This window comes from Protomyctophum parallelum (genome assembly GCF_964188405.1).
Source record: "Protomyctophum parallelum genome assembly, chromosome: 21".
NCBI lineage: Eukaryota > Metazoa > Chordata > Actinopteri > Myctophiformes > Myctophidae > Protomyctophum > Protomyctophum parallelum.
Genome location: NC_139713.1, coordinates 32,924,761 through 32,939,357, shown reverse-complemented (window position 1 = coordinate 32,939,357; position 14,597 = coordinate 32,924,761). Strand labels below are relative to the sequence as shown.

Genomic DNA, 14,597 nt, shown 5'->3' with positions numbered 1-14,597 from the left:
AAGTTCTACGCTTGTTCAACAACCTGTGTAGTGCGGTGGAGTAATTAAGTATGTATCATTTATTTGTATGGCACAACAAAAAAGACATTCCACAAATGCTTGCTTAAACGGTACTATAGTAGTGTTTCTAACGTTGTGAGCTCATAGTTCAGCTATTTGAACAAATTTTAAATGTTTTTCAAAATAGTAAAAAATGGCAAAAAGCTTTTGGGGGTAAAGCTAAGGTGGCGGACAACATAGGGCCTATTGGCTTCCCATTCGGGCCCACTAACCATTCAGCTGTTGCCGCCCAGCCTGATACGAGGAATGACCAATAGGCCCTGCAGCTGACCTCAGGGTTCTGCTGGGCACATATCGTTGTAGCAGGTCAGTGAAGGGTCCTGGACCTGGACCTGGAAGTATTCAACCCCAGTACTTGAGTCAAAGTATAGATACTGCTGGTGAAACATTACTCAACTACAAATGAAAGTTGCTCAGTCAAATTTGTTTCCAGTTAAAGTATTGGAGTAGGTGCTTTTAAAATTACAAAAGTAGCCTACATTTTCTTTTTAATATCAAATTCACTTTCCAAAACTTTTTCAGAAATTTAAATGATTCTGAAGATAGTAGCTCTACAAGCCGAACTGTGTTGTGTTGTGTTGATCTTGTATTTTCTCATTTTATGTATATAGTGTTGAAATGTCCCTGAGCAAGACACTGGAATGCCCTTCCACAGGTCGTAAACGCCGTTATTAGACCTCAACTGGACCAGAAGTGGTATGTATGTATGGTATGCATGGTTATAATTGGCTGTTAATGGTGACGTAATTAAGATATCATCAAATATGGTCTGAAGAATCAATAGAGAATTCTGGAAATTTGAGTCTGGAAAAGTATGGAATTTGTAATACCCTGTAACTTAATACTTAGGCTACACTATCGAGTAGGTTCCCATGTATTTAATAGATCATGCATTTCTTGTATGGGCTATTAACTTTATTTTATTTCCATTTCCATTCCTTGTAAATGCCTGGAAATAAAATGGCTTTATGACCCCAGTGACTTTAAGTGGGCTGGTTAATACAGTATCTGGATTTTTGCACAGTCCACATTTATTTAATCTTATACCCAATAACAAAGTTATTGACATTCATTGCAATCTGCCATTTGCTGATAAGCCTCCCCTCACACACACCCCATCCTTCCCTCTTTTACAGACTTCCTCATTAGGACAAAAAAAACGCAAACACAGACTCATCAACTACATAACCGCTCAGAAGAGTACTCCTTGAAGATGAAATGCAAACCGTGAGGGACCTAAATTAAATTCACTCAAAGAACACCAAGCAATCTAGCACTATAGCACTATGTGGTGCTATAGGCATACTGCTAGAGCCAACCCCTTTTCTTACCCCATGCCACCCTTTGTCTCTCCCCTTACCCTCTCCATTACCCCCCCCCCCCCCCCCCCCACACACACACACACACACACACACACACACACCCACTCCCTCTCTCTCCGGTCTCCTCATTTCTTTACTCATGATCCTTCCCTACCCAGAATGCAATGCAGGCTGAGCAAGGCTGAGCGGAGCTATAAAAAGGCTCCGGATGGGGGAGGGAGGGCCAATGTGCAGCAGTAACTGCTCAGACGCACTGAGATCCAGAGGGAACGACAGCCCCCCTGTGCTGGGATCTAGAGCCGCAACGCGTAAGAGAGGTCAGTACAGAGGACAAAGCCTCCATAGAGGAGGATCAGGCAGGAAATGGCAGCGGCAAGGTCTATTTGGGAATGACAAATAAGCAGATCTGAGGGAGAGAGAGAGAGAGAGAGAGCTTGAGAAAGTGGGTAGGGCTGTTTGACAGGATGGGTGAGAGGAGAGACAGCGAGTGGAGAGACTGGCGGGATGTAGTGTAGTGAAGTGAGTGGCACCTGTTCATCCGTTGAGATTCCACTCACCTGATCGTGCTGCACTCTATCCACTCGATCTGTCATCTGACGGATGATCAGCTTGTCTGATGCAAAGCATTGATGGAGCCGTTTTGGAATGGTTGGTAGACGTTGTTTCACTGAATGGACATTTTGCCAACAGTGTTTAAATGCTGGCACAGGCTAAGCTTGAGCAAGTCGCTATGGAAGGAAGAATGTGATTCAGAGTGCCATCCACAGAGACTGGAAGAGGTGAATTGGAATTAGCCTGAGCACTGTTATGTCACGTGAATTAGCTATGAGATTGTACAAATGTCCCCTTACATGGTAAAATATGTACACTCTCTGAACATTGTTCAGTGTAAGGTTGAGTAAGTGAATCTGTGGAAGGAATAATGCCATTCAGAGTGCGAGCGAAGTGAGTGCCCCAGTGAGTGCATTTGAATTTGAATGCATATGTAATAGGATATTATAAGCATGTTTGCTCTCAGTGATTTCTGTTCAAGCATAAACCTCATGCCTGTTCGTTTCCTTGCACCATCCAGTATTATTTTCACCAAGGATGTGAGTGACTTTTAATTCCAGTGGCTTTTTAAGATGTCAGCGTGCAATCATAAACAGGTTTGCTTCTGCCTTTTGACTCATGCATGTCGATGGTGCATTGTGCCCTCTCCAAGCCTTTCTAAACTCAGAGCCCACACACACGCACGCACACACTCAGCACTCATTATGAACTGCCACACATTTGATTCAATAATAATACATTCCCTGCTAAACAGTGCATCTCTCTCTAACACACAGCAATCCCTCACTCTCCTGACGTCAAAGAGGTCTCCTGTTCTCCCTTAAAGAGACAGTACACAATGTAGGCAAAGGCACGAAAGGCACTGGGTGCAGTGCCCTATGGTAGTTACTAGTTAATGAGCGGTGAGATACTGGCATAAGCGGCAGTGAATTAAAATATGTGGTTTTGTGCATGGGCGATGAGGCATAATAGGCACCAGAGTGCAAGAGCACTTTTCGAGCATGGTTGATAGGTTATCCTGGGAACAGCTGCAGACTGACAGTCTTTTTATAGCTAGACTGCACATTTAAAAGGAGTAATAACATGGGAGAGGGTGCTCGGGTGGCACAGGGGGTAAAGTTCCTGCCCTCCACTGCAGAGACTAGGGGTCTGTATCCTCCGGCTTGGCTGGACGACCATACGAGCACAAAGGGCTATATGCACACAGAATAACTCCAGGCCGGTTCCCTATCACAGGTGTTAACAATGATACTAAGTTAGACTCTGTTCCATTTAGTGTGCAGTGGTTCTCAAACTTTTTTTTTATGTCAAGGATCTCCATAACTATGAAGTGTACAAATGGAACCAAATGGACTGGAGTGTTTCCAGTTGGCCAACATGCACAATAGCAGCACCCTGACTCTGTTTGACCAGAATGGAACAGAGCCTTCATTAGTATCATCATCAGTAACTCCTGTGAAGGAAGTAGTGAAGGGGCCCAAGTTCTTTCCAAAATGGTGTGTGTGCAACTGTGCATATAGCCCATTGGCTGCTGTACTAGGCACTCCTACAGGTTGGTGTGTAAATAATATTCCGCTGGTGCCGTGCCCCCTCACTGCTGCAAAGTGTTCTGAGCTTCTAGATCTGCTATTTATGGTGTGCAACATGGCACACAATCAAGTATACATCATGCCTTGTCACATGCCTTGTCACTGCTATACCCATAGCAGTGACAAGGCAACGGACTAGAATACATGGGGAATCAGGATTTGGCATAATAATGACCAAATTTGGAGGAGAAATATATTAAATGTCAAAAGTGTACATACTGTAGGAGAGGGGGGAATAATAGGGAACTTCAATGCAAAACATGTGTATTAATTAATATTTTGGTTCAATATAGAGTTTCAAAGCATGTGAGCCATTAGATTTGTTTGCAGAGTTGCCATTGGTACTAAAACCCAACATCTTTGATATGTTATAACTACTAGCCCTTACCCGTTGTGAGATATTTGCCCACCCCCCCCCCCCAGTGGCCGCGGGGGGGTACTGCGCCCTGGGTGCGTTTTCGCATTTTTTATTCACTAATAAATTCATAATTAATTTACAATTTAAACTGGAAAAAGGGCTTCGTTAAGACCTCCATATTATTATGGTCAATGCCTGTGTGAAAAGTGGGAGAGAGGGGCACGGTGGCACAGTTGGTAGTGTTGTCGCCTCACAGCTAGAAGGTCCTGGGTTCGATTCCCGCTCGGGGAAAAGTCCGTTGCTCTCCCCAGGTTGGCGGAGGGTGTGTAGAGCCCAGGATCACATTAGATGATTGACACAGGGGTGAAAAATGGGTTACAAAATCATGGGATAAAAAATATATTAAAAATAAATAAAAGTGGGGGCGATTGGTGCAGGCAGTGAGGAGCTACGGCAGTCACAGTGACAGACACACAGACATTGACTGAATTATAGTATGATGATGATATGATATGATGATGATATGATAAGCAGTGCTGTTCACATTATCAGAGTACTTGGAGGCCATTCTGGACAAGAGCCATGTGGGACTCCATATTTGGGACGGCTGACCCTTCTGTGCCGGCATTTGTGGGCGATCGCCAGTACCCCTTCAGGGCAGTGATGTCATATGGAATGACGTCTGTTATCTCCATATGTGGGCATAAAGAGACGGACAGATTCCTGGAATGTATAGCTTGGTGGATGAGGAAAGCCTTTCTGGCGTGCTCTAGAGAAACCACTTTAAAATGTTGTGTGGAATTCAGTAGTAATTCACACAGTTGTACAACATAATTATACATACTTATAGGCCTACTACACTACAGGACACATTCATAATGTACATTAAACATGCAGATTGTTATTTAATGCCTCCAACTTACATGTGACAGTTCAAAACGTCCTGATAGTGATAGTAAGCCCAGCTGCTGGGTATCGTGCACAGCCAGTATACCCCGTCAGGGACGGAACATGTTTGTCATGACAAGGAAGCAGACGACCGTAAATGTGGCTATAATTGGCCAGGGTGTCATTCCCAAAGAGGCTCTGTGCTGACACAGTCCTCCTAGTGACATTTACAAAGACCACGTGGTTAACAAACGGCCCCTTTCAAAATAAATCAGCCACCTGAGAAGCAACAAAATGATGCCACATGGCTGATGGTGAATGAACAGGGCACGAGGAGAAGGATGCAGTATAGTTTAGTCTGTAGGAAGGAATTACAACTTTGGCATAAGCTGCCTCTAACGATTGTTTCTTTGTGATAATCCTTAGTGATTCCTTTTTTGATTAATCAAATAGTAATCGTGACACATTTGGATTCATTTAAATGGAACAGAATTGTTGTTGTTTATAATCAACTATTTAATCTGATTAACCATCCCTATTTTATCCCAACCGTGTCACACAACATAGGGAATATACAAATTGCTATAGGCTATAGCTTAGGCTATAGGTGAGTTTAGGCTATATGCTATATATAGGCAATATTGTGATGCATTGTGAACTTATATGCCATTTCCAGTATTTAAAAAATCTATTCTTTTATATTGAAATAATTCAAATTATTTTTGAGTGATGCACGCACTCACGCACGCACGCACACAGAGGCCAGGGAGGAGGGCTTGTACAGTACAGTACAGTACAGTACAGTACAGTACAGTACAGTACAGTACAGTACAGTACAGTACAGTACAGTACAGTACAGTACAGTACAGTATAGGACCACTCAGTTCAGACGGGCCTGATTTTTATTAACTGTTGCACCCCTACAGACGTAATACAGTTCATGACCACATGGTCAGGGCCTCTGGGTCTGGGAACACAAATCTTATTAACAATTGATCTCTTAAAGCACATTAGTGGTACATTAGTAGCTTGTGGATGATTTGAATGATTTTGCATATACCATTCACATATCCCTCATGTATAGTTGAGCTATAAACCGTTCTAACACTCCCTCTATTCAATGGATGGAATATCCTTTATCACTACAGGTATGTGCACCATTGTGTTTGCACTGTATATGTGTGCCAGTGAACAAACAGGCATGTAGTCACTTGCCCAAATTCAATACGCTAGTTTTGTTTGACTTCTGAGCATTAGCAGAACTTGACCCTGCTGTGCTGTATAGCTGTTGGGGATAAGGAAGGACGGGGCCAAACACTCAAAGGGCTCTTTTCTTTAGTCTATTCTATAACTATATAAATATATTGTTTTATTAAGTAAGTTGATGGCAGAGTCCATACCACAACTAAAACAGCTATATATAACTCAGGAGATACAGCGATCGCTTGGAAAGTTGGGATGATGGTTCCTAGTTCAATTCTCGGCCAGCTCCCCCTATGTTAGTGTCTAAGTGCCCTTGCGCAAGACACTAAACCCCTTAACTGCTCCCAATGAGCAGGTTGGTGCCCTGCATGGTTTCCTCCACCTTCAGTGTGTGAATGGGTGAAAGTAATGCACATGGTAAAGCCTGTTATATCAAAGGCGCTGTATAAATGCACCATTTACCATTTAATAGCATCAGTGTTGATGCTCACATAATAATTATCATTACTAGTCCATACCCATTCAGATTCAGCATTACGTGGAAGCGGGGATTGAACCTGGGGCTCCCACTCGCCAGACCAACTCGCAACCTACCGTGCCAATAGGGCTGAGCCCGATTGGCAGGGCTGTTGTGGGCTGGGTCTTGGCTGGGGTCTACAACGACCCCACCCCAGTCTTTGAAGCGCGTCCTCACTTCACACCGCGGACAGCCGCACACGATGTGAGGGTGTCCCTCATGCGAGGATATCACGCTCCACGTCCTGCCGATTATAGCATTACTCGGAAGCGGGGATTGAACCTGGGGCTCCCACTCGCCAGACCAACTCGCAACCTACCGTGCCAATAGGGCTGAGCCCGATTGGCAGGGCTGTTGTGGGCTGGGTCTTGGCTGGGGTCTACAACGACCCCACCCCAGTCTTTGAAGCGCGTCCTCACTTCACACCGCGGACAGCCGCACACGATGTGAGGGTGTCCCTCATGCGAGGATATCACGCTCCACGTCCTGCCGATTATAGCATTACTCGGAAGCGGGGATTGAACCCGGGGCTCCCACTTGCCAGACCAACTCGCAACCTACCGTGCCAATAGGGCTGAGCCCGATTGGCAGGGCTGTTGTGGGCTGGGTCTTGGCTGGGGGCTACATGTACACGTATACATTGCATTTTTCTTTGCTGATGCGTTGCTTGTAGCAACTACTGTATCACCATTCATGTGAATGATTGTCCAGCCAATCACAGCACAGAATGATACACCTTTCAGCCAATTACGGCGGAGAATGTCACACCTTCCAGCCAATAACAGCGCGCAATATCTGAGGACGCATTTCATCCACACATTTCGTCCTCACATTTTGAGGAAGCAATCTCTAGAATTATTAGTTAAAGATAGCTATAGTCTTAGACCAGGGGTTTTCAACAGGTGACCCATAGATCACTGGTCGTCCGTAAAGGTATTGCATGTGATCCCTGACCATACATTTAGTAATGTAGGATTTTTTCCCCTTTTCTTTCCACTATGTTCCAAAATGTGAACTGAATGACCTGGTGACCTATGATGACCGTCCATGTAGTCATTTACTGACAAGACGGAGGTCAAGAGGTTTGTGTGGCCAGACTTCATGTTCTTTTAAGTGATGAACCACATGTCCCTTTCTCACTGGAGATCATGTTAGGACATGTCAACCCACAGCCTGATTTATACTTCGTCGTATGATCTCACACGTCCAAGATAGCCGAACTACAGGGTCACATCACCCCGCAGGTGTGAGCTTGTCAAGTGACCAGTTACCAGTTGTCAAGTAACCAGAGAAAGTAACTTTCTCTCTGATCAACAATCTTGTTCCATAGAAGTCAGGACAAGATGGCAGCCTGGACTGGACTGGTTACATGATTGTGTACATGCACGTTGTGTATTATCAATGCATACACACCACGGAGTGCTTATAGAATTTGACTTATTTGTTAGCTGCTATATTCAACCTAATATCTCGTAGATTCAATGGCAATGCATGTCATTGCTGAGTGGCTTTAAATGTCATATTCCAATTCCAATTTTGTCTGCCAATTGTTTGTTTTATCATTTCCAGTTTCACTTGTTTATCTTGTATCCTGTATATGAGTTCCTCTCCTGATTCGATAACAATTGTAGTCCGGCATAACCAGAGTAATATACTGCCATCTGTTACTGAAAAAAAGAAAAAGAAAACACTGTCTATAGCTATGATGGCTCTCGGAAAATAGCTATTTAATGCTTATTTTAACAAAACAATATCACTTACACACCCTTAAAGTTCAATTATATATACATATTTGCCTGTCAAATATGTGATTAAAGAAGCATTCTCTCAGGCTGTCACTTCATTTGAACTGCAGTCAGCTGATGCGTGCACACAACTGCTGGAGCCTGGGTATCTGTTTACACATGCCATTCAAACTGATACTCTTGGCATCCTGCCCTCACTCTACATGTGCAAAAATCAGAGTAGCTGCAGAGCCAACAGGCAACTCCTCCTATACGGATATATACGTAGATATTACTATCAGTGCCAACCTATAGTTTCATTCAGGTGCCCAGCAGTTAATTATAGCATAATTCTGTTTTGGCCATTTTTATGCAGTATTTCTGAGAGTGCCGGGAAACCAAAGGCAGAGAGAAGCCTGAGATGAAAAGAACATATTATTTTAAACACCTCGAAATCCCATGAAACATACCACAATTAATCAAAAATGTCCACACATGTCCACAGATTTTGTCATTTAAGTTTACAAAACCAATACGCATATGGGATTTATAGGAATTATGGCACAATCAACCTCAATTAATAAGCAATAGCTAAATCAGAATAGCTTTTAGTAATAAGTAATAAGTATGGTAAGTTTGTTGATTTTCAAATTTAAAGCTTGAGCTTTACTTCATTGGGTGCCGAAAATAGCTGATCTACAATCTCATTGGGTGCCAAAAATAACACAAATAAATTTGTAGCATGTGACAACGCTTTACAATGAATTATGTTGCAATTTGTTCCAGTGTTGATATTAGTTTGAAAACTGTAGACATGCAGAAAGCATGCAGAGAAGGCGAGAACAGCACTTAATAAGAATAATAAATTAATAATCCAATAACTATAGTGTCACATGAACCCCCCTAATAATAAAGAGTTATTTGTTGAAAGCGGATTTCTTTAGTCTTGTGAATGATTGGTTTTTTTATCATGATACAAAAAAGTGCAATACATTTGTATAGCAACAGATGCAACCAATTTAGCTTAGGGTAGAAATAAGTCCATGATTAGTGTACACCCGCCACCGGTAATACCCAGTTACTATAATGGTTTGCCCCCATGAAAATATGTGGTGCTGTTGACTGACTTTTTTCTCTCTCCTTGTCTCATCTTACCCTCAGTTGAAAAGAATAAGACATCAGAATGGCAGGTACGGTATAACATTGTGCATGTTTACAATCAACTTTCAAGTCAAATCTGCACACCATCACACTGCCATATACTGCCCTCTATTGGTGACTTTTCAGAAGACCATTGATGTTTATCCATACAACTTTAATATTGGGTATTAATTAAGGTCACTTGCAAAGTATCAATAAGATGTTCATGTCACAGATGCACTTTTGCTCAATAGCAGAATATTTATAAGACAATGTGATGTTATTTATCTAGCAACATAACAATAGGGCTGGCAAGTGGCAACGGTTGCCATAGTAATACTATGTTTGTGTGATTGCAGGACAAACATGCAATAGTGCAGTCTGTGTCCTTAGTCTGTGACATAAAAGCATGGGAAATGGATGCTCTACTACAGACATATCCATTTGCTTAGCAGCAGATACATATGTTCACTCCAACTCTCAACATGGTCTGTAGTCGAAATATTTGGACACAAAACTAGGCATTCACTATACATCCGATCTGTTTTTCAAGCAAAAGCTAATGTTGACTTGGAACCGTATTATTATAATTCCTGGATTCTCTGTTCATTTCAGACAAACTCAAGAACGCAAAGATCATCTTTGTTGTAGGTGAGTATTTAGCTTTTTCACAATGAATAGTGAAACACAGTTTTAAGAGATGCCATTCATCACTGATCAGCCTCACCTTCAGCTTACTTACATTTCACAGCTGACAATCTACGTGCAAAGCCATTTGGACCACAATTCTCCATGAATCTTAATTTGATTCATGTATGATAGATCATACCAGTATACATGATCAGCAGAATGGTTACTCTAAATATTCATTGTATCTCAATTGATACGAGTCTGTGGCTTTTCTGAAGTAGCCTGGCATGATGTTTTCTATTTCATTTATATGGTTTAATTGTTAAACAGTGATTTTCTTTTTATTGTATCCCTGCATTCTTGTATCCCTGCTACTAGTCTCTATATACTATACACATATATTCGTATATTTTGCTGTACACCTATCAGTCATATTTTCAAGAGGTTTGGTATTGTCAGCCTCATTGAAAAATCAACCATCTTAGATTGATTGAATACTGTATTGATGACTTTTAAGGGTACGTACAGTGGGTTAAAAACACATGGCAAATGGATGACACTTTAAACTTTAATGGGGAAGTTAAAACTTTCAGGGCTGTTGGGTGCATACCACTGCGTCGTGGGTGGCTGCGTAGTAGAATGCATTCATACCCTTAAGTGACTTGAACTTGGGGGACGATGTCAGCGGAATCTCCTACTTTGGAGAAGTAGAAGTACTTGGGACAATCTTTCGAAGTAAACTAAACAAAACTAAATAAAACAAAACTAAAAGGTTGGGCAGAGGTGGCAGTAATTTGTTACTGTATTAAATTAATTTTGAATGAATTGTACTGTACGAGTTGAGTTGTTTTAATGCAGCACACTTCACTTTTACTCATGTGTATTTGAAGAAACATTTAAGTTTCAGATTATTTAAACATTAAATCAGACCACACAACTCAGAAGTATGAGTAGTCTTTTCACTAAATACTTTCTTACTCTTACTCTTATTGGAACGATTACATTTTAATTTAAAGCATCAATACTTGCTACTCTATACCCATCTCTTTACTTTGTAGGCGATTCCCATAGAACATTCAGTACATGCCCCAGGAGTCAGAACCGACCCCCATAGCAGGTTGATTAGAACTATAGCCTTCATTGATAAAGAACATTAAAGAATCTTTTTGTCCGTTTCAGGTGGACCTGGCTCTGGGAAGGGCACCCAGTGTGAGAAGGTGGTGGCCAAGTATGGCTACACCCACCTGTCCTCTGGGGATCTGCTGCGTTTGGAGGTGTCTTCTGGCTCGGAGAGAGGCAAGAATCTCCAGGCCATCATGCAGAGGGGAGAGCTCGTACCTCTGGTAAAAACATTGGGACATGTGACAGCAATCTGTGTTAACTATTACATTCTAAACCTGTGCACACACATAATTCCTACAATTAACACAGATAAGTAGCAAGGATCACACTACCCTGGGGGGGGTAGTACGGAATTCACCATCTTAGAAAATCTCACCAGGCTTTCCCTTGTTTATCATGTTCTACAGGAAATACATTTGCACAAAAGGTAATTTATAAAGGAGAAACTCACACAGCTGCAAATGACACTGTAATGAATACGTGTTTTAGTATGTGCATGTTTAAAAACTTTTCTTAACCACATACAGTAAGCCTCATTTTATACTTTGCCGTACAACAGTGCTGCATGAAATCGGCCAACAAGTTCTCAATGCATCGCACACGTGATGCATAGTGAGCTTGTAGATTTGCCATTTTTGAAAATAAAATAATTTGAAATGTTTTGGATATTCTTTTTTTTTTCTTTGCCCCATGAAGACATGCGCAAAATAGGGACAGCAGATTGCAAGTGGTTACGTTATGTGGAATAATGTGGCTCTGCTTTTAGGACACAGTCTTGGACATGATCAAGGAAGCCATGATTGCCAAGGCCGACACGTCCAAGGGCTACCTCATCGATGGCTACCCACGTGAGGTTGTGCAAGGCGAGGAGTTCGAGAAGAAGGTAGGAAACAGAGCACCCTGGCCCAATGGGGAGGGTCATTGGGCATAATTGGATCAAAGTCATGAGTCACAAAAAGATCCAATCCTATTATATCCATATCTTTGGTTAAGAAAAAAAACAAAACAGTCCATTCAAAACTCTTATTCTCTTTATTCTGGATTTATACAAAAACTAAAAGTTATTTATTATATATAATAATAATCCTTCCCATATTCTCATGTAGCCTGAGCCAGATGATGAGAGATCTCTGCCTACTTCACCTGCTGGGCACATCTAAATTCAACATAGGTTTCAGGGATAGGAATAGCAGAGAAAACCAGCGGTAACAAACCAATACCACCCAATACATGGGCTATTCTTTTGTATTGGTTCTGAAATGGTGACATCTAAATTCATTGAATTTAGAAATCATTGGCAAATATTTCAGCGGGTGCTACCGACGCGTTTCACCGGTTTACTTTTGCCTTCTTCAGCATCCATTATTTCAATATTTTTGCAGGCCTTTCAGCATAGCATGTACTTATGCCCTGCTATTTGGTGCCCCCCCAAGGTTGTCGCCCAGTACTGCAGCAATTTAAAGAGCGGTACTTTCATTAAGCCAGCACTGTTTGAATCTCTCTCTCTCTCTCTCTCTCTCTCTCTCTCTCTCTCTCTCTCTCTCTCTCTCTCTCTCTCTCGCTTGCGGTTTCCTGTCCCTCTAAATTGACAATCTGATTCTGAAGCACACAATGCACACAAAAAGAAAGACAAAGATTGAAGTTCGGAAGTCGCATATCATCTTTCATTTGACAACATGACCTTTGACATGTCCAGAAGAGCTGGACAGCTGTTTGTGTTTGAAGCGGGGGAGGTTGTTCTGCTTGGCACCACATTATTATTCTTGGTATAACACACACATCAAACTTTTTGAATAAACAAATATAACCTAACCTTTATACATTTATGCACAAGAGTCTCATAGATTCTGCCTCAGTGGAGTATGGCTATTTATCAGTTTTTATTCTTTTGTCTTGTGTAATATGGTGAAAACATAAAACTAAATGAAAGAAATGAAAGAATACTCCTTGTTTTTCACAATTGAATGTTTGCCTACATGCGGCACATTCTAACATTCCCTGTGACAATAGTTTGACTAATACATATACAGTACATGGCAATGAATGCCCTCCGCCTTTCAAAACGAATGAAACATTAATTGTTTGTTGTTTATGATTTGTTTATGGATCCCAATTAGCTTCCGCCTGAACAGCAGCTAGTCTTCCGGGGTTCCTAAGACAATATTAATATACACTAACGATAAGAAAAGCATTCTCAATGTATTACACACCCCAAAAAATATCAAGCATTTCACAAGTCATTTGTCGCAAGAAAATATTACACCAAAAACTAAAAAAAGGCAAGGAAGCAACCAGGTGCTCAGGAGGTGTGCAGGTATACAAAGTATAAAAATAGTAAAAAGGTGCTCCTGGGATCAACACGGGATAACACATCTATAGAAAAAAACGGAGATCCGGGCACACTAAAAGGAGGAAAGCTTTATTGAACCGACATGTTTCGACCTATACGGTCTTCATCAGGGCTGCAGCAACAATTTCAAATGAAAATTGTCTTTCTGCCGCAGATTGGCAAACCCTGCCTACTGCTGTACATTGACGCTAAAGGCGAGACCATGGTCAAGAGGCTGATGAAACGCGGTGAGACCAGCGGCCGCGCTGACGACAACGAGGAAACCATCAAGAAGCGTCTGGACCTTTACTACAAAGCCACCGAGCCAGTCATCGCCTTCTACGAGAGCCGAGGCATTGTCAGAAAGGTGAGTGTGTAGAGTAGACCTGAGCTGTAACTGTCCATTCTCTTCTTAGCGATTACTCTATTACTTATTTTTTTCGATTGATCTGATATTCAAGGAGCGATATTTTATACTTTGTCATACAATGGTGTATACTGTATACTAGTCTAAAAATACCAAAAATAGCGGATCTACAAGCTTACCGTGTGTTGTGGTGCGTTGTGAGCTTGCACTGCCTTGCAGATATATTTTTTATTGAGTATTTGATTAAAATCAATTTCTTAAAACTGATCAAATCTATTCGTTTGATTATATTTTGCACGCCTAGTCCATGACCATGTGAACGGCATGTGATCATTACTATAGGGATTTTGTTAAGTAACAGGAGTCTATACCCGTCTCTCCAGCTCAGTAACCAAACAATACATTTTCAGTTTGGGACACCAATTTCATCCCATCAGGAGAGAGAACTCATACACATACAGGATGAACAAGTGAAACTTGAAACGATGAAACAAAAACAAATAAGTGGACAAAATTGGAACTAGAACATCACACAATTGTAGCATTGTGTAAGTGTTTAAATTAAAGCTACACTGGATCCAATGGCGCACAGGTTCCTTTTTCCATTTCCTGAAAAGTAAGAGTTTTGGACAAACAAGGTTTCTGCCTGGAACCTATGATATAATAGCTTGCCAATACTTCCTAACGAATGTCTCTTTCTTTCTCACTTTAGATCGACTCTGAGCTCCCACCGGATGAGGTCTTCGGCCAGGTTGCCAAAGCTATCGATGCTCTGTAGTAAAACCACTTGAATAGA

At 41.6% G+C, this 14,597-nt stretch overlaps 1 protein-coding gene across 1 annotated transcript; it reads left to right on the top strand.

Annotated features, from left to right (window-relative positions):
- The first annotated feature begins 1,593 nt into the window (after positions 1-1,593).
- On the top strand, positions 1,594-14,597 carry ak1 (adenylate kinase 1). Its single transcript, XM_083793218.1, has 7 exons — positions 1,594-1,699; positions 9,375-9,403; positions 9,969-10,004; positions 11,163-11,326; positions 11,872-11,988; positions 13,610-13,801; positions 14,514-14,597. Exons 2-7 carry the CDS (start codon positions 9,397-9,399, stop codon positions 14,577-14,579), a joined length of 582 nt encoding a protein of 193 aa, XP_083649344.1. The 5' UTR covers positions 1,594-1,699; positions 9,375-9,396; the 3' UTR covers positions 14,580-14,597.

Bases quoted from the DNA above. Each gene is read 5' to 3' on its own strand.
- ak1 (XM_083793218.1), top strand. The intron at 11,327-11,871 runs GTAAAAACATTG...CTCTGCTTTTAG, and splicing joins GGGGAGAGCTCGTACCTCTG to GACACAGTCTTGGACATGAT. The intron at 13,802-14,513 runs GTGAGTGTGTAG...TTCTCACTTTAG, and splicing joins GCCGAGGCATTGTCAGAAAG to ATCGACTCTGAGCTCCCACC.